This window comes from Lutra lutra, chromosome 4 (genome assembly GCF_902655055.1).
Source record: "Lutra lutra chromosome 4, mLutLut1.2, whole genome shotgun sequence".
In the NCBI taxonomy this organism is placed as follows: domain Eukaryota; kingdom Metazoa; phylum Chordata; class Mammalia; order Carnivora; family Mustelidae; genus Lutra; species Lutra lutra.
The window spans coordinates 103,562,960-103,587,960 of record NC_062281.1 but is presented as its reverse complement, the minus strand read 5'-3'; the positions used below and the strand labels follow the sequence as shown (position 1 = coordinate 103,587,960).

At 50.2% G+C, this 25,001-nt stretch overlaps 2 protein-coding genes across 13 annotated transcripts; both read right to left on the bottom strand.

The window, feature by feature from the left end:
• Window positions 1–482: 482 nt before the first annotated feature.
• On the bottom strand, window positions 483–11,688 carry PSRC1 (proline and serine rich coiled-coil 1). Of its 7 annotated transcripts, XM_047723872.1 has the most exons (9): window positions 11,685–11,688; window positions 10,356–10,360; window positions 3,589–3,646; window positions 3,439–3,496; window positions 2,543–2,984; window positions 2,075–2,189; window positions 1,734–1,985; window positions 1,334–1,427; window positions 483–1,114 (listed from the first exon to the last, which is right to left on the bottom strand). In XM_047723872.1, exons 3-9 carry the CDS (start codon window positions 3,605–3,607, stop codon window positions 1,111–1,113), a joined length of 984 nt encoding a protein of 327 aa, XP_047579828.1. In that variant the 5' UTR covers window positions 3,608–3,646; window positions 10,356–10,360; window positions 11,685–11,688; the 3' UTR covers window positions 483–1,110. The 7 variants fall into 7 exon arrangements, with proteins under 7 accessions (XP_047579828.1, XP_047579833.1, XP_047579826.1 ...); XM_047723877.1 differs by lacking the exons at window positions 10,356–10,360; window positions 11,685–11,688 and adding an exon at window positions 4,020–4,250 and having other exon boundaries at window positions 1,734–1,852; window positions 2,046–2,189; XM_047723870.1 differs by lacking the exons at window positions 10,356–10,360; window positions 11,685–11,688 and adding an exon at window positions 4,020–4,246.
• On the bottom strand, window positions 6,630–23,898 carry MYBPHL (myosin binding protein H like). 6 transcript variants are annotated; one of them, XM_047723869.1, is made up of 10 exons: window positions 21,781–23,898; window positions 21,228–21,413; window positions 13,256–13,344; window positions 12,279–12,474; window positions 11,910–12,049; window positions 11,609–11,768; window positions 11,371–11,507; window positions 9,892–10,078; window positions 9,014–9,059; window positions 6,630–8,870 (listed from the first exon to the last, which is right to left on the bottom strand). In XM_047723869.1, exons 2-9 carry the CDS (start codon window positions 21,370–21,372, stop codon window positions 9,049–9,051), a joined length of 1,065 nt encoding a protein of 354 aa, XP_047579825.1. In that variant the 5' UTR covers window positions 21,373–21,413; window positions 21,781–23,898; the 3' UTR covers window positions 6,630–8,870; window positions 9,014–9,048. The 6 variants fall into 6 exon arrangements, with proteins under 6 accessions (XP_047579825.1, XP_047579822.1, XP_047579820.1 ...); XM_047723866.1 differs by having other exon boundaries at window positions 6,632–9,059; window positions 21,886–21,955; window positions 23,398–23,898; XM_047723868.1 differs by having other exon boundaries at window positions 7,758–7,876.
• Window positions 23,899–25,001: the final 1,103 nt, after the last annotated feature.

Genomic DNA, 25,001 nt, shown 5'->3' with positions numbered 1-25,001 from the left:
TGGCAGAGGTTTATAAAACCTAGTGTCAGCCCTCAAGTCTAGGCCCAACAATTCTAATGATATAAGGTAGAATGTGATGAGGTGTTCCAGTATCTTCTGCTAAAGCAGTCAGCAAAACTGAGTACTAGGGTACCCACCAAAGGGTCCCTTCATCTCATCAGCACAGCAGACTAGATGCTGAGGCATTCTCAGAAGGCTCTGTGCTCTTGCCAGGAAAGGTCACCCAAGCTTAGGATATAAATAACGATTTGACCAAAACCTTGCCTTGATAGCTTTACTCATGTATTTCCATTGATCTGGACCTTTCAGTAACATACGCATCCTGGAAGAAGGCAGCTCGTTCCCATCTAATGCCAACAAAGTGAGGGCGGGTGGTCCCGGTCTGATGAGCTTGCAACACAAGCCCCTTTGGCCTATTTAGGCCCAGCCTGGGAAGCTCGTCCTGACACCCTCATCGGAATAACACAGGAGTTTACTACAAATTTGTTTGAAATTGGAGAATTTACTTTCACATATACAGAGATTAGAAAAATACATTCATTTTGTTTTAGAAAAACACAGCCCAATGTAAGCTTATCATCAACTGGCCCGTTAGGAGTCACAGAATTTGCAGGAAACCAGGTGCCTGCCTCTGCCTCTCCAAACAAGCCTGCAGTCCAGTAGAGGGTGCTCCTCAGGGAGTGGGGTGGTTAGCTACAGAGGCCATTCACATGTAAATGTCCAGTGAACCAATGCCTGGGAAGAAGATCAAACTCTCTGAGACTGAACACAAGAGTGGGGGTGGACGAGGACAAACTACTCTCTGGCTTTTCTCATTTTCTGCTTGTTAATTTCACTGTCAGGAGGCGACCTCTTTTCCCTAACCCTCTTTCAACTAACAGGGTTTGACTCCCCTCCAGCTCAACCCTAATCCACCCCATCTCCCATCTCCCATCTCTTTACTGCTGGGGCACCAGCCCTGGTGGGATCTCTTTCTCCTGCTCCTGGGCCAGGATTCGTTTGAGTTGGGGCCTGTCTTCCATGAGAGGGCTTGGGAGGCCGAGTAGAGGTGAGTCCAGGCAGTGATTGTAGTGGTTTGCTACGGAATTCTTGCTTGCTGTCCTAATCTCTTTACCTAAAGAATCAGAAGGAAGAACTGCTTTAAATTGTCCTTCTTCCGCAAGCCCGTTTGTCACCTGCTGAGCTCAAGTTTCTCAGGGAAGGAAGAATGGGACTCCCTGCCTCTCCAGGCTCCCCTCCTCATCCCTACCTTGCTACACAATACTCAGGGCTGGTGTCCACAACAGTTTGGAAGCCCAGAGGATGGGAGAGAGAGCATCTCAACTGATCTTACCTGGTAGGTCCTGGGACTGCAGCTTTCTTGGGGGGCTGAAGATTGCTGCGGGTGGCACCAGGGGCAGGAAGATTTGGTCGCTGAGAAATGGGAACTTGATGGGGATGGACAAGAGAAATGAGTTAGCACAGAGTTCAAGTGACCTTCTCAGAGTTTGGGATTAGTGCCTTTCTTCCTACCCAAGGTAAAAAACACGAGGTATTTGAGAACCACAGTTCAAACTCTTTGCTCGGGCCCACATCCTCTCTTTAACTCAGTCTAGCCATCTTCAAATTGAGTGGTAATGAAGATGGAGGAAGTGGTCACTGTTCCCAGCTCTGGGGGGGGGGGTACATTCAAGCTAGACAAGGGTAAGCATTCTTCCTCCTGACTTCCAACTGTTATGTCCACTCTTCCTCACCTCTGTGCCCTGCAGCGCTTGGTCGTGGAACTCCTTTCCGAGTTGGCAGAGAAGCTGGAGGCAGGGCACCTTTGCTGGGTGGTACACTCCGGCTGGTGAGTGGCATTCGGCTGGCAGGCCTGGGGATAGCCGAGGGAACAGGCAGTCGACTGGAAGTCTTAGCAGCTGCTCCCTGTGGCCGAGAGAGGCGCTGAGAATTGTTGGTAGAAGGCTGTGGGGCCAAGACTGGTCTGACAGAGGGAGGCGGGCCTGCTGGAATGAAGTAGAGGAATTAAGAGGGTCAGCTCCACATCCTTCCCCCCTCCCATTCACCCACAGCTTTGCTGTCCAAGCCTTCTCACTTGCTGTTGCTCTCCCACTGGGTCCAGCTTTGCCCTGGACTGGGGGAGTGGGCCGGGCAAGAGGAGAAGATGCTGGGCTTTTGGATGCAGGGAACAGATTGCAAGTGGGTGACTCCTGAAATACAAAGAGAGAAAAAATAGAACTAGAATGGAAAAAGAATCTGTTCTGCTGGCTGTTTGAGAAATAGAGGTGGAGAGTTGCCTACATCCCAGTAAGGAAGGGCAACGTTAGCTGCCAACATCATCATCCTCACCAATATTGTTTACTGTAAGCTTATTATAGACACTACATAGAAATGTGCAGACACTGTGGTAAGTGCTTTGCTTATGGTATTTTGCTTACTTCCAATAATTCTGAGGTAGAATCTTACTAACCCCATTTTACAAAAAAGGAAACCACTCTAGGGCTATACCAAGTCACACATTGTGCCTGAAGGGACACATCCAACCCAGACCCTTCAAACTTACCCTCTTCACACTGGAGGGCCTCTTTCCAGATGCTGCCCGAAGAGCCCTGACTGACCCCTTCTTATCGCTGCTCCGGAGTCGGGGTGTCAGGCTGCTTGGAGAGGGGGTGCTCCGAGTCAAAGAACTCACAGTGGGCAGCAGGTCTCGGACGGGACTGTCCTTCAGCACAAAGGTCTCCCGCCTAGGGCTGGGCTTCACCTTTCGAGGCCCCAGGACCTCACCTGTGCTCTCCTGCTCCTGCAGGGCACACTGCTCCAGCTGGGCTGCCAGTCGGTTGGCCTCATGGAGAATCTCCTCTAGCTTCTCTGGACTAAGTGGGCCTAAGCTGAGCCTCACCCCCTGGGGGGCTGGGGCCACTGCATTTGGGTCACTTCGATTGGAAAGTCCTCTTCGGAGGGGTTTCTCTGGAGTCACTGACACTGCTATGTCTTCCTCCTCACGACTGAGACAGAAAACAAACCAGGCACCATGCCCACAAAGAAGAGAGCAAGAGACTGTGCAAAGGAGACCGGGCACCCCCCTCAACAGAGCCAGGGGTACAACCCCAAACCCCAATGCCTATGCTTGCTGTGAGATCTGGCCTCTACGTGATGAGATGCCTGGTCCTATGAGGCCTAATAGGCCTTTAATCCTTACTGACATTGGAAATGATGCCAGGATGAAGATGCAGCAAATCCATTTACCCTTCTTAATATCCTGAAATCTCATTCTAGCTTATCCCTTTTCCCTTCCCCCAAAAGAGTCATTGAGGCTCATGTCAACAATGCCCCCAGCAGCTGCAGGGCACCCAACCTTGCTACATTACCCAGACCCCACAGACCAATAATTCAGCAGTAAGGGGCTAGAGACAAAGAGGCATTGTTGGAGGAAAGCAAGAAAGTCAAAGAGGATGGTACCTGTCAGATGGTGACAGCCCTCCAAAGTCCAAGGTCTCATCCACTATAAACTTCACATCTGTAGAGGAGGAGGGAATGAATGCCAGCCTCAGGTTGCCAACAGGGCTCTCAATCGCAGCGCCCTCATTCTTTCCTCTTTACTTTCCTTACCTTCCTCCAAATCTTCCATGTTCCAGCCAGCAGGAGCACGAGTCAGATGAGACCTGAGCTGGAGAGAAAATATTCCTTTCTTCAGGTCTCCACACTGCCCAAGGCTCCCAGCTAGACTCAGGGTGCAAGCCAGGGGTGGGGGAACACGCTGGAGGTAAAGCAAGAATCCCAGGAGTAGCACCTGCCCTTTTAACAGCCCTGTTACCTCCAGAGAAGGTGCGGAGAGCGCACCATCCCCCTTCCCCAGGTTGCCCGGCTGCCCCCCTACAACCAGCTCTCTCCTCACCGGGGACAGTGTGCACCCCCTATCTTCTTCCCCGCCACCATCCTCCGGTTCTTTCTCTCCCCAAATCACCTTTCCATTCCCACGGCACCACACCCACACCACACCTCCAGCCCACCCTCGGTTTTTACTTTCCGCCCCGCCTCACCTGTCGCCGAAGGTGCTTGCCTCCCACTACTTAGTCCCGGGAATCACCCCCGAAGGGGTGGGGCTCCTTTCGAATCTCTTAGGCTCCACCCACTTCTACTACAGACGCCCAGTGATTGGCTGATCCCAGCGTTTCCCGCCCCCTCGGGGGCGGGGCAGCGACAGGCAGCCGGCCGGAAGTCTGCCTGTGGGGGCCGTGCGGAGAGCGGCTCTAAGAAAGACTCCATCCGGAGGGATGAAGCGGGGAGTCCGCGAGCGCGCGCGCGTGCCCGGGAGACCTCCCTACGGAGCAGGCGGGGCCTTGTGGCGCGGCGCGAGGGACCTGGCCAATGAATGTAGGTTTCGCGCCCGGCTAGCCCCGCCTCTTTTCCGCCCCCCTCCCCCAGCTGGGCGGAGCCAGGGCTCACCAGGCCGGCCTGGAACTAATGCCGCGCTTGAGGGAATTCGGTTCCGGAGGATTACTTGGTTTGCAAGCACCACATTTGCCAGATTTCCTCAATTGTAATTTTTTCAAGTTGTGGGAGCACCCAGACATTTATATCTTAGGTATATTGAGGATCCATAAGAAGTACATCTCCCATCGTCTTTTTAATCGAGAACTTTCGGAACGTGAGGTAGCGGAGGTGTAATTTAAACAAAACAAAACAAAACAGGCTTTTCTGGCAGGGAGGTGTGTGTCCAGTTCACCCGAGACCCCTCCGTCACAGGCAGGCAGGCTTGAGCATACGCAGCCCCTCTCTTCCCCGCGGAGTGAGGATCCTGACCATCAGTTATGTTCCCTCGAGTTTTCGGCCGCGTGCCACAGGGGCTTTTGAACGTGCCTGTAAACGCTTTCAAACTAAAAGCTGTGTTTGTAAAATGCTTAAGCCTACTCATTAGAGATTCCCTCTTTGTTGTTTCCCAGCGGTTGCCTGTGACTAGCCTGGGCCACCAGTTACCAGGGCTTCTTAGAAACGTTTTAAAAATCGAGAAGAATGGCTGGAGAGCTTTGGTCTCCTGAGTTTATGACCACTATCTGGGCTATTTACAGGCCTTTTGGGGGGTTTCCTTCCTAATTTTTAGCCATGAGGTTGAGGTGGTGAGGTTTGTAGGCGTGAGCTGTCCCTGAAGTAAATGCCACAGGCAGCAAAGAGACCTTGGGATTCAGTGGGGGGCTGAGGGGCTGGGTGGGGAGGCCCTGGACTTGCAGGCTTGTGGGCAGCAGAGCTGAGAGAAGAGGGTTGCCTGGGTTTCTGTAGGCTTGCTGGTGAAGGCAGAATTGCAGTAGCTTGTAGCATTTGGGTTCTGGGGAGGTGGGAGGGCTGGAGCAGGGTGACTCCCTCTCTCCAGGCAGGTGGTGGTGAAGCAGAGTGTAAGGAGAGAAGCTGCTCATTAATTAGCAAATTGGCTGTTTCTCCTAAGGAAACTCGTCCTCAATTTCCTGTCACCAGGGGTGCCTGGGGGGCTCCCTCCGTTTGGCTCAGGTAGTGATTTCAGGGTCCTGGTGTGGAGCCCCCTATTGGGTTTCCTGCCCAGCCTGGAGTCTGCTTCTCCCTCTTTCTCTCCCTTCACTCATGCTCTCTCTCTCAAATAAATAAAATCTTAAAAAAAAATTCCTGTCACCAAATTATGATTTTGAAAGCCGTTGCAGTACCAGAAAGAAAAAGCAACTGAACTTTCTCCACCGTCAAAATAACAATAAAATCAGAAAATACAGATTTGAGGCATGAGAGTTCTTACTCAGCATAAGGCCATTACTCTGAGAATTGTCCACGTTAGCTCAACCCCAAAATGAGATATATGAACAGATGTTTAAGATTTTGGATAAATGTTAAATGAATTAACAAAGAGATTGCATCCTTCCAGGCAGGTGGTAGACCTTAGTTCGGAGGGAACTCCATAGTGTTGAATGCATAAATGATAAAATTAAGGATTCCAGGACAGTCCTTCTTGAATGTGGAAAGATTAACTGTGAATGGAAGTCTTGTTCAGTGTGAAGATTTTATTCCTTTATCATGAAGGTTCAGAATAGATGAACTGTAAGGGATGGTCCTTGAGTACTCGACAGACAGCTGAGGAATGGGGCTGTGGGCAGAGGCCAGAGGTCTAACTGATTCTTAGGGGATCATAGCTGGGAGTATTCTACTCCTTCCTGACCTAGGCCCTGCCCTAGCTGGAGGGAGGTGGGGAGCTTCTTGGCCATTGCATACATGACTAGCTGGCTCTGGACTCTGGGCCCCTTCTCTCCCCACCCCAGCATTCTCACCAAGGGCATTAGACCCTACAAATAATTTGTGTGGTTACTTTCTCAGCTTTCCCAAGATGCTACATAATTAGTAATGTTCTGAATGCATAGAAGAAGTTAATTTATGACATATGATGGATGCCTTTGGGGCACTAGGACTTCATTCTTATAGTGCTCCTGTTGAGAAAAGCTGGAACAGACACTTTGCCTCAATTGAAAATAGACCTTTGCTTTGAACAGAAAAGCCCTTCTCACTTTTCTCAGGCAAAAGAGTCCCCCTCCGTCCTCAAAGCCTTGTCTAAGATTTACTATCTCCTAGGAATCTTTTCTTTCTTAAACCCATGATCCCAACCCAGACCCACTACAGTGAGGGTCATTGAGTGAAAGAGGGGAAAGGAAAGAGGGAAGGCTTGAAGTCAGGCAGACCTGGTTCAAATTCTACTACCAGCTGCATGACTTGGAGCAATTTATAAACTTCAAGTGCCTCATGTGAAAAATGAGGATTAAAAGAGATAAAGCCTGACATCCAGTATCTGATGCAGAGAAGGCTGTTCTAGTTACATATTACTGTGTAACAAACCAGCCCAATATTTTATGGCTTGAAACAACAGCAACCATTCACCTCATGATTTTACAATTTGGGCAGGCTTGTGTAAGGACCATCTGTCTCTGCTCCAATGGGAGTAGGTTGGGCTTGACTACGGCTGAAGGGTCTTAGGTGGCCACACATGCCTAGGGGCTGTGGTGTGGACTGTCGGCTGGGATGCTTGGTTGTCCTGCATGTGGCCTCTCATAATTCAGTAATCTGTCCTGAGATTCTTTACATGGGAGCTGACCTCCAGAAGCAAAAGCAGAAACTACTAGACTTCCTGAGGTCTAGGCCCAGACCGTCACAACATCACTTCCGCTATATTCTTTTGGTTAAAGGAGGTCACATGGTCAGCCCAGGTTCAAGGGGAGGAGAAATAGACTCCAGCTCTTGGTGGGAAGAGCACTATGCCCATCCTAGCCAGGATGGGAGGAATTGCTATCTTTTGCAGACTCTATCATAGAATGCCTTTAATATTTTACTCATTAAAAGAATGAAAACAAACATGTAGGAAAGGGTACCTCACCTTTACTCTTTCCCCAGGACTTAATGAGACTGCTCTACTTTCTTTAGTATCTCCCAGCCTTCAAGTCTCAGTGCCCTGTCTTTAATTAGCTATGTACATGTTTATGTGTTCTGCTGTCTGTGTCTCTGTGATGGACGTGCGTCCTGTTTTCCAACTTATACTGGAAAGTGCAGAGGGGAAGAGTACAAGTCACATTCAGCATCTCTTTTAGCACCAGGCACTGGATAGAGTGGAATTCAGCTCTGGCATAGATTCTAGACAAAAGGACGGTGTTGGAAACCTCTGCGGAAGAGAATGTGGCTATGGGGAGAAAGAGGAGTGTGAGGGTCTGCAGATTCCATACAGTCTGGCTAAAGGATTCCAATGTTCTAAATGTTTTTCTTATGTTTTTTCCCATAGACAGTGGCTCAAACGGATGGACACTGAGGCACTGAGGATCCACACATTTATTTAGATTAGTCCAAAGCAGACACTGTGCTGGAGCTCCTTGAGAACACAGTCTCACTGCAGTCGGGCTTCCTGGAGGCACAGAAAAGAAAGAGTATGTTGTGGCTATAACAGCAAACACCCAGCGCACATCCAGGATGCTGAGGCAATCCTCTCCCTGGTCCCTGGGTCTTGTGCTGTCACTTCTCTACTTACTCTGCTGTGTTGCCCGTGCTGGCTGAGAGAGGTAGCAGAGCAAGTCCCCCTGACAAGGCTAACCCCAACGTGACATTAACATTAGCCCAGAGAGGGGACTGAGGGGTGGCCAGAGAACTGTCTTTGCAAGCCAACTGGCCAAGAGAGTTCTCCTGAGAAGTCTGTGCTTTTAATGCATCCCTGAGGGTTTTTATTTGCTCTCTATCGATGATGGACTCAAATAAATGGCTTCTAGGTTGGTATTCTCTCTCAATTTTCATCAGCCTGGAACTGCAAGTCCAAGGAGACACGGGAACCAGTTCTCCTTAATTCTCCCACGAGCTGCTTTTTCATCCCACTCATCAATTTGTACACAGCACTTCTACTGTGCGTGATTCAGAACCTGAACACGCTATCCCATTTTAAACGGTGATCTGAGTTGCCCTTTGCCAATAATGTGCTGTTTGGGACCACATCCCCACATGTTCAATTATTATTGGCATGATGATAATAGTGGTTTCTTCTCTCAGAAGGGAGGGAATCCATAAATTTCAAAGCAGAAGATAAGCAAACTAATCTGTTTCTCACCATGCTCATGATTCTGAGGTAGAAACAATGACTAGAAGCAGCTTCCTGTCTCTTTTTCCATGCTGCTGCCACTTGCTGGTGGTGACCATCCATCCTCCACTCCTGATTGTTCCCTTGATGACTTTTCATATAGTGCCTGCCCGCCTCCCTCCCACAGAACCCGCTTACAGTTAGGTAGGTGCTGTCATCCCTTTGCAGAGGTCCCTTAGGTTTAATACCTGTCATCAACTTGAGTAGAGATAGAGGATGTGACACAAGTAGTACCATCTCTGGTAAATTCCTTTCATGGAGATGATAGTGGTAGCTTACCAAAGAAAGTGGTTAAGAGGAAAGTAGTCACCATTGGCTGCATGGTTGAAAGACTCAGGAATTTATGTCTGTCTCAGACTCAACACTAGTCATAAACATGACCTACTCTTTTCAGAACCCTAGCCCCTCTTTCCTTACCTTTGTCAGAGTTGCCCTAATCCTCTTGGGGAGCCTCAATGAGGAGCTGCAAGAATTCAGACATTTCTCAGAGTTAACATCCCCGAAATCTCTGGGAAACCCTCTTGTGGAGCAATGGGAAGGAATAGGTCTCTCCAGAGTCCATGGTGCTAATTAGGAGTCTCCGCATGGGGAAAAATAGGGCGTGCAATGGCTTGTTCATTCCTAATTCATGCTATGCACACTTAGAGAGTGCCCACTGTGTGTCAGAAACTGGGCTCAGTGCTGGCTGGGGTGGGCGCTGATGACAAAGGGAAGTCAGAATGTCCCTGCCCTCACAGTGCTCTTGGTTTAATGGAGAAACAGATCAGTAAACAGGCACTTACATAACAATACGCTAAATGCAATGACGGAGATCTGAACAAGGGCACAGGAATGGGTGGATGAATGAATACTTTAAAAGAGGTAGAGAGTGCAATTCTCCCTTTTAACAAACCAGAGGGGCAAGTCCTAACAGACAGCTGCAGCTTTCCTGGACTCAGTCAAAGACTGTATAATTTCAAGACAAACGATTGGAGCGAAGGCCAGGAGGCTTGTGCTCTTTCCATCACAGTGCTGACTCCTCACTTAAGCAGTGCTGGGGATCTTGGGTAAACCGATCACTGCCCTGTGCATCAGGTTTCTTCTTTGCAGAATAGAACTAGCTATCCTGTATTACAGAATAATGTTGGAGAGAAATAAAATATTGGAGGATAAAAACAGCTCCTCACATCCATCCTGATGTTAACAGGGCTGAGAGCACCTGCAGGGGGAGCCAGCCAAGCCCTGCTCCCTGCAGGCTTGTAGCTCCACCCCCGAATTTTCCAGCTGTGGAGAGAGGGGATGAGTTCTGCCCTTACCTTTCACATCCACCCGACAGTCCACAGACGCCTCCCCCAGGGGGTTAACCGCCTTGCAGGTGTAGATGCCCCCGTCAAAGGGACCAGGCTTGCGGATTTCTAAAGAACAGATTCCCAGGTGACTGAGAGCTCTGTACTTGGGGTTGCCTTGGATATCCATCTTGTTCTTCAGCCAGATGATCTTTGGCTGGAAGATAAAGAAGAGGGGCCAGCACAGGAGTGATGAGAACCAGTTGTTCTTTCTGTGCTCAATCCCTGGGACTCCTCGCCTACAAGGCCTGGGGACACACGGGCCAGAGAAGTGGGAGGAGTATGGTGCCTTAAGAACGGGTGACACGGGATCTAGAAGAGATAATGGTCTTCTGGAAAGCTCTCCATGCCTTATATTTGGGGAGGTGCTCCCTTTCCAGTACCCTCAAAAGCCTCCTAAGCTCCTACTGTTGGTTTAAAAAAGCACCTGACACCTTGCCTTGTTCAAGTATTCCTGACTAGAAAAAAGGTGGGACCTTTGTCCCATCCTGCGTGAGAAGCCCCCTCATGGATCCCAAGTACTGGGCCTCAGGATCTCCTCTTTTTTGTATATACATTGTTGAATCATTCATATTCTGTTCCCACTGTTGGCTTGGGACTCACTGTTGCTCCTCTGGTTAGAAAGTAGTTTCTAGAGTGTGCTTATTGACATTCTCTTTCTGAGACGATCTCCATGCAGCCTGGCCCAGGACTCCTATGCGAAACATACTTAGTAAGGTTGTTAGTGCTGTTTTATGCAGTATGGTAATCAGAAGGACAGTGACCAGATTGAACAAAGACTTGCTCAGGGCTGTGGCCTCAACTCCAGACACCTGGCATACAGATGACCCTGAACAGGTGAGGCATAGTGGGTGATGAAGGAGAAACCAGGGAGACTCCATCGCCTCTGCCAGAGAGACAACTTGAACTCACACCCCACTGTCAGCAGACCAGTAAGTGACATCTTCATATATGAGGAAATTGGAAATTTGAAATTTGAAAAGTAAGTGACATCTTCATATATGAGGAAATTGGAAAGCATCATCCACATCCATATCCACATCAGCCTGTCTTGGACTCTAAGTGCCCTGATTGTTCACAACCTGCCTAAGCCTCTGTGGAAGGGGCAAGGGGTGGAAGTAGGGGGAATAATGATGTGGTTAGAACATTCTTCCACACTGGGACGCCTGGGTGGCTCAGTTGGTTGGACGACTGTCTTCGGCTCAGGTCATGATCCCGGGGTTCCAGGATCGAGTCCCACATCGGGCTCCCAGCTCCATGGGGAGTCTGCTTCTCCCTCTGACCTTCTCCTTGCTCATGCTCTCTCTCACTGTCTCTCTCTCAAATAAATAAATAAAATCTTTAAAAAAAAAAAAAAAGAAAAAGAAAAGAACATTCTTCCACACGGTGGAGATTAGGGCAGGAGCAGGGAGTGGCGTGGCCTGGCCCGCGGGCCGGACTCCCACTCACCTTGGGAGAGGCGCGGACAGAGCAGAAGAGCTGGGTGTCATAGCCGGTGACTGTGGTGCAGTCTGCCAAAGGCTGGGTGAACTTCGGGGCTTCAGAGAAATCTCGCTGCACAAATCCCTCGATCTTGCAGACAGTTGCTGAGGGGACCAAGAAGGACCATGCTGTAGTGCCTGAGAGCCCCAACCCTCTTCTACTCTTCATCCTCAACTCTTCCCGGCTCCCAGGCCCCGGGTCCTACCTGCTTTCTGGATGTGGGCAAGGTCGGCTGTGATGGGGGCTGTCTCACTGAGCCCACACTGGTTCTCAGCAAAGACTCGAAAGGTGTAGGAGTTGCCCACGATGAGGTTGGAGACTGTGAAGCTGGTGCGGTGATAACGCTCCAGCACCGTGAACCACAGCTTAGGGGTCCCAAGAAGATGTCGTGAATGAGACCCCTGTTTTGTGAACTCACTCTACCTCAGCCCACTGCACAGAGCTACCAGAGCCCCATTCCAGAATGCGTTATTCCTCTCTCCCCACTCCCTCCCAGCTGGCCTCACCCCGGATTTTGTGTCAGCCTTCTGCAAGGTGTATCCCAGGAGTGCCGTGTTGCCCGTGTCTTGGGGAGGTGTCCACTCCAGAGTAGCATTGGAGCCCCAAACGTCCACCAACTTGATACTCTGAGGAGGGCCTGGCCTCTCTGAAAGGGCCAAGCATGGCAGCAGGCATGGTACCACTCACATATGCCTGGGAACCACTTCGGGAGTGCCCCTCCCCTTCTCTGCTCATCCAGACTTCCCCTCACCCACCACTGTGCCCCACCCTTGGTGAGGAGTCACCCCAGCTTCCCCAACTCTCTGTGATGGCTCCTCTTTAGCCTGGAGAGGGAGCCCCTGAGGACCACTTCTCTCCCACTCCCCGCATTGTACCGATCACCAGGATGTCAATGGTGGCAGTGGCCTCCAGCTCTCCCAGCTGTACACTGAGCTGGTAGCGACCCGAGTCAGCACGTTGGGCTTCTCGGATGAAGAGGATGGAGTCCTGCTCCCCATTCCTCACACTCACACGGCTGGTATCCAAGGCACAGCCATCATGTGTCCAGGTGGCTCGAGGTTTGGGTTTGCCCTAAGAAATGGGAAAGGACTGTGAGGAACCCCAAGAGGGCTTATGACCCTCCCTGTCGCAATGGGGGGTGGTCAGAGCCACCCCAGGTCCCCATGGTGACTTGACTTGAACTGAAAATGCCTTGAGTTAGAAATTGGTGGGCTGTCCCAGGAGACTGGCATCTTTCATCAACAGCCTAAGGATCATGGGGGAATGAAGGGGTTTGGCTTTGAGTTTCCCACCCTCTGGGTTTAGGTCACCTGGGGCAGCTGAGACTAACTAGAGCTACCTAACCTCCCAAGAGCCCTCTAAACTGAGAGCTTCCAGAACTCTACTGACTGAAGGACATAGGGTAGCCTCAGTTCGTCACCTGCGGCATGCCCAACCAAACCCCACATCAGGAGTGCAAATTGGAAGGGTCATTCTGCCTCAGACTTATGGTGACATGGCCCCCTTCATTCCGGGCCAGCATGACTGCCTCAGTGCCAGCAAGACTCTTAGTATCCGTTTCCAAATTAAAACCCTGGCCTTGGGGCACCTGGGTGGCTCAGTGTGTTAAGCCTCTTTCTTTGGCTCAGGTCATGACCTCAGGGTCCTGGGATCGAGCCCCGCATCGGGCTCTCTGCTCAGCAGTGAGCCTGCTTCCCCCTCTCTCTGCCTGCCTCTCTGCCTACTTGTGATCTCTCTCTCTGTCTGTCAAATAAATAAATAAAATCTTTAAAGAAAAAAAAACAAAAAACCAACCCTGGCTTGGTCCCAGCATGGACCCAACATGGACCCAGTACGTGGCCAGCATGATCACCTGGAATGGGATTAGTAGGTTCACAGTGTCTCCGACCTTCTGGATATAGGTCTGCCTCAGGGTCCGAGGTAGCCAGATCTTGGGGTGCTCTGAGTGATGGAAGGAAAGAGAAGATTGGGTGGTGAGCCTCCTAGTGTGGGAGGAGCAGAGCTCGGAGGAAGTGGACCCCATCTGGCTGTACCTCGTAGGCAGATGACCCAGGTGCTCAGCAAATCCAGCCTCTCCTAGGGAACGGGAAGATTGCTCCCATCGTCTCACTGAGATTTAGGCAAAAGTGATTGGCTGAAAGATCCCCTTGAGAGCATTCAAGTCTTACAGAAAGCACTGAAGTGTGAGCCTGATGCTTACTTCTTTTAATGGGTAACTCTCAAACTACTGACTTTTCATCAACCGAGATTCTTTTTTGTTTGCGCACAGAATGGTCTAGCCTGTGCAGTTTGTCTCTCAGCCCCTTTCCTATGTTTGTCCTTAACAGCACTTCTTTTATCAAAGCCACTTTCAATGTTAGTCTTGACATCCAAGGGTCAGCCCTACTTCTCAGCTTGAGGAGAAAGCTTTCCACTCTGAGGGCAGAGTCACACAGGACCCACTAGGGCAGCACCGTCATCACTGCTCAGGGAGCTGACCCCTGGGTCCCTTCCTCTGCACACTGCCCCACTTGGGCACCTGCCCAGTGCTCTTCAAGTTCATGGACCATTGCTTTGTATGAATAGGATCTGGGAAAGACTAGGCCCACTGCTCACTACTCCTTGATCTCCCAGGTGTGTTCCAGTGAGAAGAGGGATTAGCTCCTGTCCCTTGGCTTCCAGGATGGAGGCAGAAGATGCTCAGGAAAGTGCTGAGTGTTAGGTATGGAGGCCGACCAGCTGTGACCTCTCCCCCTCACAGGAAGCCTTAGGCGGCCTTGGCTGAGAAAGTGCAAACATCCCACCTGGGTTCCCTTGGGAGCCTGGCTTACACGACACCATTTCCCAGCTTTCTAGGGCTCTGGTGTCCTCTCCAGGGGCACACATGGTCTCCTGCTGTTGTTGCTTTAAGTGGAACGTGATAGCACCTCAGGTCTCACCAACTCCCCAGCCTCTCCCCACAATTCGTTGGAGCAGCTGTCAAAACTTCACCCCATTCACAACTGTGGCAAACTGCACAACGGTTTGACAGAGGATTCCAAACTTTCTGATAACACTTCCCTGCAAATACATTCCTGAGCATTCTACCACAGCATATGTGTGTTTACTTATAAGTTGGACTGTTTAAATATGTACATGACGCAATGCAAACTTCTGAGTGGTCAAATTCAAAATCAAGTAAAGAGAGTTTTCACTGTGTTCTTCCTACACCTCAATGCGTAGCCCACTGTTTAGAGACCAGGAACTTCCCTCCCCTGGCCAGCCCCATGACCGTCTTGAGATCACTTTTAGCCTTTGTAAATGAATATAAACATGGTGCTGAGCGCACGCCGTCCATCCCATTGATCTATCTTCCCTTTTCACTGTGTGGTTTACGTTTCCCCCTGGGGGGTGCAGTCTTGGACTACACTTCACCTAGGGCCCTGGCAAAAACAGGAACTGAGTGACGCGCTCTCTGTCCCGCCTGTGCTGCTGGGGCTGACCGAAGAACACCACAGCGACCCAGCCCCAGGCAGCTGAACGACACTGCTCCACTTGCCCTCTATTCGACTTTGACGGTTTGGAAGGGGGTGGGGCATGAAAAACAGAAGAAGTGTTTGTGTGATGTGTTCCCCTCCTGTGGCGGTCTTGGCGAGCAACCAAGGAGTTGAGAACAAGCGGATATGACTTAAGGGTTTTCTGAAAAAGGAGGGCGGCAATTGAAAAGGAGGGTCAAAACCTCATCTTGCTGGGCTTGGTTCCCCACTGTCAGGTGGGGAAATAGCCCCTCATGCTTGCTGGAGAGAAGCCGGCTCTGCTGTCTCCTGCTCGGCCTGCGTGACGCAGAAAGACCTAGACGAGCACCAGGAACAAGAAGACAGGAGGGAAAGGGCTCGGAGTGAGAAACACATTGGTGAAGTTAGGCTGCCTCCCAGTCTAGAAGTGTGTGCCTGAAGGGCCCGTTCTCTGAGCTCGGGGTCTCTGCCCACTTCCAGGGCCTCTGCTGTCCCCTGGGGCCTTCTGCTGTTCCCTCCACTGTCCCCTGAGGCCACCACAGTCAGGGCCCTGCCCGTGACCTTGCCCTTAGGAGGAGGAGGCAAAGAAGGGAAGACAGAGGGGACACCCTCCAGAGTTGGACAAGTTGGGGTGAGGAAAGGAACCCAGGTCGTCACGCCTGGAAGGCGTGCTGTCTGAGCCCTGCTCTGAACTCAGGTGGGAAATGGGCTTTTCTAGGATAAGTGCAAGCTGAGTTATAGATTTCAGCCCACTTCGTACCTCTTGTGTTTCTTAGACAACTACCTTGGAAGATGTTTCCATTGTTTCACCTGAACTGAAGAGAATGATCAGAGAAATAGGTTTATGAGGAACATAAATTAAGAGGATGGCCTTAGAAGGAGGACAAGCAGAACAGCCCTGAGATGCAGAGGGGATACCAGCAGGGGCAGAGAGAAGGAGGAAAAGGGGACCGCTGGGATGGCAGTCTCTTCCTCCCCGGGGGGCTCCCCTGGCAGTTCTTTGCTTCTGAGCGGGATTCCCTGATGAGATGATGAACTGACAGGGAACAACTTACGTTAGCAGAACGTTGTGAGTCTGAGGCTTAGTAGGTGAGGATTCTGCACTCAGCAGGCTCCCAGACCCCAGCTGGGGGAAAGAGGATGGGCTCGAGGCCAAAGCAGCTGACAGAGTGAGGGAGGTGGCAGGAGAGTACTTGGCAGCTGGGGGCACCCTGGCAGCGGAATGCTCTCCCCAGCTCCAGCCCGGTCCTCTGGTGTGCCAGAGCAAGCGAGCAATCTGCCCCTTTGCTAAGAATGTTAATTGGAGGGCTCACTTGGGCCACCTCTTTTCACACATCTGTGGCCAAGAGAGGTGTCAGTTGTACCGACCTTGGGGAAACGTGGCTTTTCCCTGATGCCCAATGTCTTTCTGTTCCTCAGATGCCAGCACAGCTGTGAACCAGAGATTAGAGCACAGCCCGGGTCTTCTAAGACCAGGTATGAGAGAGCCACAGCATGGTTTTCTTCCATTCATAGTCTTGGGGAAAAGGCATTTTGAAAAGTGCTTTGAGGGACATTGACTTCTGAGCAGTCTTTCTCTCAGACAGAATGCTAATTCTTTCTTGAAAATTAGCAGAGAAGGAGACTACTACTTAAAGTCCAAAGATCTTGACTCCTCTGGATTAGAAAATTCCTCTTAATTCTACCCTAACTCCATTCTGCTGAAGTTTATCCCCATTTCCTTATTCTATGCTCATGGGAAATAGGTGTTCCTATTTTCTTAAAATTTCTCTTTGTGCCTTTAAAGACTTTCCTCCAGCAATCTCTTAAGGGCTGAGAAGTGCATGTTGATGTTATTACCTATGGTGTGGAGCGTGAAGGAACAAGACAGACACATTGAAAGAATGAAGGCTGCGTGTGCGTACACCTATGTGTAATAGAGAGTGCCTGTGCAAGAGTGTGTGCAAGTGTGCGATGGTGTGGGCATGTACTCAGGTAAGTGTGTGAGCGTGTGAGCACGTGAGTGTGTGTGTGCACGTGTCTGCGTGAGTGAACAGCTACCCAGAAAGAGCAAATACACAAGGCGAGCTATGGCTTTGAAATAGGATGTGGCCTTCACCTTATCAGAAACTTGTCTGGAGGGCATCTGGGTGACTCAGTTGGGTAAACATCTGCCTTCAGGGTCCTGGGATCAAGCCCCACATTGGGGTCCCTACTCAGTGGAGAGCCTGCCTCTCCCTCTGCCCCTGTCCCTCTACCCCTCTCTCTCCTTGTGCTCTCTCTCTTGTTCTCACAAAAATAAATCCTAAAAAAGTTTTTTAAAAGAAGAAAAGAAACTTGTCTGGAGTAGTGTCATAGGAAAAGTGAACTCTGAAGCACCTTGTGAAGGACAAGAGTGTCAGCTCCTTGAAGACTGTGAAACTAAGGTCAGAAAAAACCCAGAAGGACATAAAAGAGTAACACTAGTCTGAGGAGATTTGTGGCAGAGCCACAAGAAGGAAGAGGCCTGGGGCCTGAAATTATTGCATGCAGAATTATTTTTAATAGAAATAAATAGAGAAACTTTTTAATAGAAATAAATATCTATTGTTTTGGGAACTTCAGTTCTGAGGCCTATTTGTTACATCGACAGGCATTTCCTGACGAGCGCGGTCTCCACTGCTAGAGATCTGCTCTCTGGCACCAGATCCTGCGGCACCACTTCTGACCCACGCCTTCCCACTCCTGCACTCCCCATCACCCTCTTGGTTACCATGCTCTTTCCTACCCAACTTACAGTCCAGTCCTTATACTCACTCCCTCGTGTACCCACTCAGCTCCCTTAATCCTCTGGTACTCCACTGCACTCTCCTCGCCATGGCCAACCCCAGTTAAATGCTTTCCAGCCACTCAGTGCCCGCATCTACACACTGGGGAAAAATACAAGAGAGGCTGACTGTGAGCCACTAACACTGACCACTAACTCCCAATAGCCCCCTTGCAATCCTTCCAGACTTCCCACTCAGCCTCCTCTTCTCTTGGGGGACTGCTGCATACCTTCCTCTTCTAAAAGCCCCATACCTTCTCCCTCATCGTCATCCTTAGTTGATGATCTTGCTAGTGTCTCAGGCCTGCCTATAGCCTATGCTTAACTCAACATTCAGAATAAGCCTTAAAACCTATACCTGATCATGTCAGTTCTCACTTAAAACCCTGCCCAGGCTGCCCCATCAGTCTCAGTGTTGAGTCAGTCTTCACACTGGTATTGTTACCTCCCTGCCCCCAAACCTATCATTCTCTCTCTCAAGCTGCTACAGGCACAGTGGCCCCCATCCATAGGGCACACTCCTGCCTCAGGGCCTTTGCACTGACTATTTTCTCTACACAGATAACATTCCCCTCAAATATCTGCATGCATTGTTCTCTCATCTCCTTTAAGTTGCCGCTCAAATAGCACTTTTTAAATGAGACCTTCACTGAATATCCTGTTTAAAATAGCAAACAAGTTTCCCACCCCCAGCACTTTCTATCCTCCTCTGCTTCATTTTTCGGCCCGTTTCTGACATATTATATATCTTACTTGTTTATTTATTGTCTATCTCCTTACACTAGAATGGAACCTCCACAAGGGGCGTTATTTTTGCCTATTTTGTTCATTTCTGTAACAGTGCCTGGCACATAATAATCATAAAAGAAATATTTGTAGAAGGAAGAAAGAGGATAGGAAAGTAAGGAGGGAGGGAAGACGGAGAAAAGGAAGGAAGGCTGCTCCCAGGCATGGGCTCCAGTTTCCCAAGCCTAGAAGACAGAACAATTCAGATTGAAAGGAGATGCAGTTATTCTGAAATCAGCAGATGGGCCCTTCCTCTGGGTCTCAGAGCCTCCTCTCCTCCTCAGCAGGGGAGCAACCTGTCCCCCACCTCCCACCTGGAGGTGCTGCCTCCAGGCCCCAGTGCCTCCATGTAGTGCTGAAGGCAGACGGAAATTGTTTCCCAGTGCTGGCTGCCTACTTTTGCCTATTTAGCAACAGAGCAGGCTTTCTTGACTAAAAGCTCAGTGTTAGACAGTTGCAGGCTAATTTGATGTTGCAAATGAATTTCTGCTTCTGGTGCCTATTCTGTTTCCCACGCCTACTACAGGGCCCCTCTGGGTCCCGCAGTGCTCCGCATAAAATAGAGGAGGTGTTAAAAGGAGAAAAAAAGGCCTTGGCGCTCACGGGAATTTAGGGACCATCTAGGCCAGGTCCATGGTACCCTGAAGGACCTTCGAATGGGCTTCAGGGATTCTGTGAGTTCCCTGAAAATTTTTGAGTATTTTTCCTGGAATAAGCTTCCACAGATGTCGTCAGAATTTCCTAGGTGTCCATAGCCATCAAAAGGTTATCTTTCAATTTACAGATGAGAATATGGAAGCCTAGAGAAGGGCACTCACTGACTTGCCTAGGGTCATAGTACAGAGCTGGGATTTGAACTCATGTGTTCCCTAAGCAGATAACAGAATCAAACATACTTTGCAAACTATCACAGCAGTGCCTACTACCCCTGACCTCTCGGAAGCTAATGAGTTAAGCTGCTGGTGCTGGTGGCCCTGAGGTCTGGGGCTCTTGAGGCTGCACTCGTTGGAGATGGCAAGGGGCTGTCAGGAGACCGCAGCCCACAGCATCTACTTACAGCAGAGGGAGGAGTGTGGGTGGGTTGGACGCTGTCTGCCAGGGCCTTAGGGAGACCTGCCAAGTCCGGAGTCAGCAGTCCCGGCTCTCATTCTCTCTGTGGCTTATTCCTTGGACCTTTTTAGGAAGACACTGGCTTTCTGTCTCAAGACTATCCCAGCCTCGGGGCACCTGGGTGGCTCAGTGCGTTAAACCACTGCCTTCAGCTCAGATTGTGATCCTGGAGTCCTGGGATCGAGCCCCACATCGGGCTCCCAGCTCTGAGGGGAGGCTGCTTCTCCCTCTGACCTTCTCCTCTCTCTCAAGTAAATAAATAAAATCTTAAAAAAAAAAAAAAAAAGACTATTCTAGGCTCAATGCTCACAGTAATTTCTGCTCCCTCAACCTCCTTTTCCATGGAGCAAACTCAGCCAGCTCTCTGCCTGTGACATCTAAACAGCTCCCGAAAACCCAGCGTCTCCCGTAAGGATGACAGGAGGTAGCCAACTTCCCCTAGTCAACCCCATTTGCAGGTAGAACTCTTAGTCTTCACTCCTGACTTGGAAATACCTTATTATCTATTCACATCTTAGCTTGCCTCTTCTGAGGCACTTCGGATCACCTCCATAATCCTTTCAGCTGCCCTACTAGGTAGATATTGTTAATTACCATTTTACAGAGAGGAAATTGAAACTGAGCAGTTGGTTGGCTTGTCCAAGGGCACAGAACTGCCCGAGGTGGCACTGGACAGAGTCTAGATCACGTCATCTTCTCCTACTTCCCCCTACCCTGGGGTTCCATGAGCTTCTTGTTTGCAGTCTTCCCATCCCCTGCACTCAAGGTGTCGAGAGGCCCAAAGTAGGGATTTAGTGCAGGTAACTGTCTCAAATGTGTAAGGCGCCCATGGTCCCTCCTGCCGGTTAATGCATAGAAGGAAAAAGGCTGGCTCCTGCCTTTCATGTCTGGCCAGCTGAGCCAGGCCCAATGGGCGACACCCCAAGTGAACATCACAGAGCTCACAGAGCTGTGAGCTGCAGAGGCCTCAGCCAGGGGGAGTTGGGGAATGGGTGGCGGGGCTGCTGGCAGGGATACCCGGGACTAGAAGGGCCACCCACCACCTCCTGGCTCAAAAGTACCTCTTTGCTTAGAGGCTCACAGAGAATACTGTGGAAGGGAGGCCAATACTTCTCCTGGATGGGCTCTTCTTCCATGAAGCTCAGACCCCAGGAGGCTGGGGATTTCCCTGGGAACCAGCTGGAGCGTTAGTGTAGCTCCTCGACCCACGGCACTGCCGAGCGACAGGCAGAGTGTCCTGCACTATTTGTTCACCGCCCAGTCTCTCAGTTGCTAGAAACTTTTCATTGCTGCTCCCCAATCCAGACGGCCACCATCTCACCCCTCATTCCCTTCCTGGCTGGTATTAGTATATCAGGTCCTCAGTCTCTGGGACATTTTATTACAAGTACAAATATAAACAGATCATCTTTAGTCACTGTAAAGGGCTGCAAATACCACTCACTGACTTCTCACTCAAAAAGCACAAACCTAGCAGACACTTGAGCAGCAAATAAGAATCCACCAAGGAAAGGGGTGGGGGTTCCAACCAGTGCTCCTCCATCCTGGGTACCAGTCCCATGAAGCCGTTCACTTCTGCACAAAGCTAAGAAGGTGCAGCTGGGTGTTAGGGAGACCTCCCCAACTCCTACTGACCCAGCCACCCCACCCTTCCCAACCCCACGGGTCACCTTCTATACGGGGCAGAAGCTGGGGAATGGGGCTGCTGGACTCTTGTCGAGATGAAGCAGGGGGTCCTTCAGCATCAGCGGTGTGCGTTTCTTTCACCTTCAGTGTGGATCCCGAGGGCACCTCCAGAGCTGTGACTGCCTCCATGCTGGGCCACCCCAAGGCTGGGCTCCAGCGGGAGATTTTCACTGTTGGTGGTGAGGGAGGGGCTAAGCACCTGCTCTCCAGCCTGGCCTCCCAGGGTCCCAGCCACGGGCTTATGTAACTGGCCAGGCCTTCTCCCACCCAGCTACTCTCAGCAGAAGGGCTGAAGCAGGGACTGGGGAAGACAGGGAGATCAGACAGCAGCCCAGAATAGCGGCAGGAGGGCTGAGGTGACAGCCCTCGCACAGCACTGGGGAGGGCAGGGAGGGCTTGAGCTTCAAACAGCTCCCCTGACTGCACTCACAGATCGCACAATGGGGGCTGGGCTTAGCAGGCTTAGCGGGTTCGCAGGCACACCTTTAAGGGCTCCTACTCTCTCAGCTCCACAGTCGGGGAGCTCTAAGTTCTTACCAACTTGCCCTTTATGGGGTCTGTCCCCATCCCTTCCGCCTAACCGCCTAGTGGTAGTGGGAGGAGGCCAAGTCCGTGCTCCGGAGCCAGACCAGCTGGCCTCACCTTTGGCTCCATCACCAGCTAGCTTGTGTGACTGGCCACATGTCACTGTCTCTTAGGTCTGCTTCCTCACCTGCAAAACGGAGAGGATAAGGACCACAGGGTTGTTGTGAGGATTACAAGAGGCAATCTGTGTAAAGTGCTTAGCAGAATGTGGCTGACTAAGTGCTCCATAAATGTGAGCTATTTTTAGGTGAGGTTGGCATGTGGCCCTCTGAGTGCTCCCTTGCCTCGGAGATAAAGCACCAGCGGAGTGAGAGGCAGCCACGGTGGAGGGGAGCCAGGGCCGAGAGGCCGGATGGTATGGGTGTCACTTCTGGCTGTGCTACTCGCTCAGGATCTAGGTGACCCTGGGCAGATCACGAACTCTGAACTGCAGGGCCTTGGGCTCTGAGACCAGAGATGCTGACACCATGACCATGTTGAAGAGAAAACAGTGAAAGTGGAAGGAAGTGGCCAGACCACTGTGTTAGTGATGTACCAAAGGTTCTGTGTGATGTCTAGGCTTACCAAGTCACCATTCTTCATGTCCTGTCCACCACATCCAAATGGTTTCCTATCACACCCCTGCTTTACTAGCTCTAGAAAGCAGCATCCCCGTTTGTGTGTGTGTGTGTGTGTGTGTGTGTGTGTGTACACATGTTACTTTTTAGAGCAGCTGTAGTTTCCCAGTAAAGTTGAATGGAAAGTACAGAGTTCCCACATATCCCCACCTCCTTCCACCAGCCTTTTCTTTTATGGAAAAAAAAAAAAAAGAGTGTAGTTGAATGAATGGGCTCTTTACACTCATTTTTCCCTTTAGCCCTCAATTTGGAGGCAGAGCGATACTTTCCCAGGAGCCTTTGCTACTCTTTGCAGCTTGTATTGGGGCTGAGGGCCAGGACAGCCTGCAGACGCACTTCTGGCCCAGGAACCTATTCCTCAGGAGCTCGGATGGCGGAGGCGGAGCTACAGAGCTTGACCTCTGAGGCTGCTCCTGTCGCGTGGGGCCTAGATTTCTCTAGCCAACGCCCTTATAAATACAGAGTCCCCACAAGAGGTGGTATGAAATTGGCCTAGACTTTCAGCCTGAACCCTTTGTTGCAATAAAGGTGTAAAAGAATCAAGTTAAAAATGTAGACTCCTAGGGTCTGTCCATTACAGTCTAATTTAATGGGTCTGGGTGGGGTCGAGGAATCTGCATTTGAAAAAGCAACCTAGGGGTGCCTGGTTGGCTCAGTGGGTTAAGCCTCTGGGCTCAGCTCAGGTCATGATCTCAGAGTCCTGGGATGAGCCCCACATCTGGCTCCCTGCTCAGTGGGGAGCCTACTGCCCCCCCTCTCTGCCTGCCTCTCTGCCTACTTGTGATCTCTCTCTCATTCTGTCAAATAAATAAATAAAATCTTAAAAAAGAAAAAAAGAAAAGAAAAAGCAACCTAGTGACTCTGGTGCGGGAAGACTTTGGACACTAGCTTAGCTAGACTTCCTGAAAATAAAACTACCATACGCCATCTCCCAGGGGAGGAACTCCTCTACCAGATAGCCGGCTCCGTCACAGGAAGGTCTTCTGCCTCGTCATCTTCAGATCATGGTGTCAGAGTAAGTATCCACTGGAAATGTCACCCAGGATGGCAGGCTCAGAGGCAATCTTCAAGGCTGGGCTAAAGTCTCAAGGGAGGTGGACAGGAACTTCTCCTAAAAGAAATACTTGGGGAGCAAGGAAAGCCGCAACTCTTTGAAAGGTCCTTAAATGAAATGAATCAGGCAGGACTATGAGCAAGAGCAGCAAGAGAAATCTGAGAGAGGCCACTGGGAAGTACTGAACTTAAGCTTCCAGTATTGTCATTTGTCAAACCTGCCTGAAGGAACAGCTAATTTGGGACAGTCGTTCTCTGCCTTCTATCCAGAAGGAAGTGGTTAGCAGTCGCACCCTGAGAGGGCATATGGAGTAAGAATGGGAAAGCTGGTCCTACAAATACCCATGGGAGGTAGTTAAGGGGCACAAAGGACAAGAAAAACTAAATTTTTCCCCCACAACTTACCTAGTACCTCTCACGCTACCAATGCAGGCCTGGCTCTTTACCTGGTTTATTCTCTGGTTGCTGGAGTTTGATTTCTGAAGCTAGAAAACTGGGAAATCATGGTAACAAACTGTAGCTTAGTCATTTCCATAGGTCAGGTAACAAAGTCCAGTCTGTTTTATTTCTAACCCAAATATTGCAAATATACAGAAAATTACCAGTACAAAGTTAAACACATCCAGATTTATTTACACAATGCTAATAAAGAAATTTAAGTTTGATTTCCATTTTGTGGAATTTTGCTATGGGGTCTGGCTTTGTTGGGTAACTGACATGGGTCACTGAAACTTGATTATCCCACCCCACATGCAATTTTCTGTCCCAAGGGAACAGAAGACTTGGGTTTTTAGCGCACATGCAGTAATGATGTTAATACTGCTTTACACTTTAGTAGGAAGGCAGCTGTCCCACAGCTGGGGATGGGGGCAGAGAAGTTACAGGACAGTGAGGGACCACATGCTCAGAAAGGGAACGAGACACAAGAGAGGGTTGAACAACAGGCACGTGGGGACCCTGAGCATTTCTGTGCATGAGGACAAGAAGGGTATGACCAAAACCCTCCTTCCCTAGACGTCCAAACACGGGAGGTGGGCAGGATCATCGAGGAACATTCAAGTCACCCGACTGCAAACTGAGGGCATGCAGAGGATGAGAACTGCATGAAAGATTTGGGACATATCAATAAATCATTAACATGTACACTATACAGTTTATACATGTATATATGTACATATATATATAAAGGTACAGATTAGTTTATGTTATTCTATATAAACGAGGATGCTTAAGAATGTACTGGTGTGAAAAAATGCATACAGCCAGTTGTTGAAGACAGTTTCAAATTAATGTTGTGACTCTTACTGTTATAATGCAACATAACCAAGGAACCAACATACTCCTGCCGTGTCGGTCAGCCTCCGCAAGGGCAAGGCCCGGCTCTGCTCAGACAGGACGGTGCTCCCAGAGCCGCTGGGTACACGGGTGGCAGATGAAACCGAATGTCTGGCCTCTGCTGAAGGCCAGCGCTGAAGGTCTGGCCCTCCCTAGTACTCCGTCATG